This window comes from Neopelma chrysocephalum, unplaced genomic scaffold (genome assembly GCF_003984885.1).
Source record: "Neopelma chrysocephalum unplaced genomic scaffold, ASM398488v2 Primary Assembly neopelma1_143327, whole genome shotgun sequence".
In the NCBI taxonomy this organism is placed as follows: Eukaryota; Metazoa; Chordata; class Aves; order Passeriformes; family Pipridae; genus Neopelma; species Neopelma chrysocephalum.
This window is the reverse complement of record NW_020932751.1, coordinates 1-2,096: the sequence shown is the minus strand read 5'-3', so window position 1 is coordinate 2,096 and position 2,096 is coordinate 1. Positions and strand designations below refer to the sequence as shown.

The window sequence follows — 2,096 nt, the reverse complement described above, 5'->3', positions numbered from 1 at the left end:
GCCACTGAAACGGGTTCATTTAGGCCGGGCCTGCTCACACGCCCGAGGTTCAAAGGCAGCAATGTTTGCCCCGAGTCTGCTGGGGATGAGCGGGTGGGAGGATGGAACCCGGCCGGGAGCCACAACTGAGGCTTCGGGAGCGGGGCGGGTCCAGCCCCCGGTTCCCACCGCGAGCCTCCCCCTCTCCCCCTTTTCATCCTGGCAGATATGAAGACGAGATCAACCGGCGCACGGGGGCCGAGAACGAGTTCGTGGTGCTCAAGAAGGTGGGGGAGCCGGGAATTGTGGGAATCGAAAGGGAATTGTTGGAATGAAAAGGGAACTGGCTCACCCAGAGAAGCTGGTGGGAGTTGGGGTCCTCCAGCTGACCATTGTCCCCTGTGCTGTCCCTCCATCCCTCGTCCCCAGTCCCTCTCCAGCTCTCCTGGAGCCCCTTCAGGCCCTGGAAGGGGCTCCAAGCTCTCCCTGGAGCCTTCCCCTCTCCAGGGGAACACACACTCATCCCATCCCATCCCATCCCCACTGGCTTGGAGAAGGCTCCAGGGAGAGCTTGGAGCACCTCCCAGGGCCTGAAGGGGCTCCAGGAGAGCTGGAGAGGGACTGGGGACAAGGGATGGAGGGTCAGCACACAGGGAATGGCTTCCCACTGCCAGAGGGCAGGGAGAGATGGGATATTGGGAAGGAATTTATGGCTGGGAGGGTGGGCGAGGAGGCCCTGGGATTGATTTCCCAGAGGATGCCCCTGGATCCCTGGAAGTGTCCAAGGGCGGGTTGGATCCCCCTGGGCTGGTGGGAGGTGTCCCTGCTCATGGCAGGGGTTGGAACAAGATGCTCTTTACGGTCTCTTCCAACCCAAATCATCCCATGATTCCACGATTCCATGAATAACAGACCTGGAAGCAGGTCCCTGGTGTCCTCACCCCCCTTTGGCTCCCGGTTTTCACCAGAAATCCCTGGGTTTCCTTTCCTTAGGATGTGGACGGCGCCTACATGAACAAGGTGGAGCTGCAGGGCAAGGCAGACTCGCTGGCAGAGGAGATCAACTTCCTGCGGGCTCTCTACGAGGCGGTGAGTGCCCAAAATTCCCTTGGGGAGCATCCTCACAACTCCTTCCCTATGGATCATCCCATCTCAGGGTTCTGGGACTCAAAATTCCCCTGGGGAGCATCCTCATGGCTCCTTTCCTATGGATCCCCCATCCCAGAGCTCTGGGACTCAAAATTCCCCTCGGGAGTGTCCTCATGGCTCCTTCCCTATGGATCATCTCATCCCAGGGCTCTGGGACTGAAAATTCCCTTGGAGAGCATCCTCACAGTTCCTTCCCTATGGATCCCCCATCCCAGAGCTCTGGGACTGAAAATTCCCTTGGAGAGCATCCTCACAGTTCCTTCCCTATGGATCCCCCATCCCAGAGCTCTGGGAGCTGTGCCTGGGGCTGTCCAGTGCCAAGGGAGGGTGGTCACGGCCTTTTTGGAAGTGACAGAGCAGGAATAAGGTGGAAAACGCCGATGGAGCAGCGGAAACGCAAGGGAAGAGCTCGGGGAGAGAGTTCCCAAACCACTTCCACCCTGGCCCCTTAACGCTGGGTCTCTCCCCGTGGGCAGGAGCTGTCCCAGATGCAGCAGCAGGTGTCGGACACCTCGGTGGTGCTTTCCATGGACAACAACCGCAGCCTGGACCTCAACAGCATCATCGCCGAGGTGAAGGCGCAGTACGAGGACATCGCCAACCGCAGCCGCGCCGAGGCCGAGGCCTGGTACCAGAACAAGGTGGGTCCTGGGAGCACGGCCTGATTCCTGGGAGCACAGCCTGATTCCTGGGAGCACGACCTGATTCCCAGGAGCATGGGCTGATTCCTGGGAGCACGGCCTGATTCCCGGGAGCACAGTCTGATTCCCGGGAGCGCGGTCTGATTCCTGGGAGCACGGTCTGATTCCCGGGAGCATGGGCTGATTCCTGGGAGCACGGCCTGATTCCTGGGAGCACGACCTGATTCCCAGGAGCACGGGCTGATTCCTGGGAGCACGGGCTGATTCCTGGGAGCGCGGTCTGATTCCCGGGAGCACGGGCTGATTCCCGGGAGCACGGGCTGATTC

The 2,096-nt window shown here is 60.5% G+C and overlaps 1 protein-coding gene across 1 annotated transcript; it reads left to right on the top strand.

Moving 5' to 3' along the window:
• Positions 1 to 205: 205 nt before the first annotated feature.
• On the top strand, positions 206 to 1,769 carry LOC113962317 (keratin, type II cytoskeletal 6A-like; the record flags this gene model as incomplete). The annotated part of the gene is made up of 3 exons (XM_027673088.1): positions 206 to 266; positions 973 to 1,068; positions 1,605 to 1,769. Coding segments are annotated over 3 exons (322 nt in total), but the record flags the coding sequence as incomplete, so codon positions are not given.
• Positions 1,770 to 2,096: the final 327 nt, after the last annotated feature.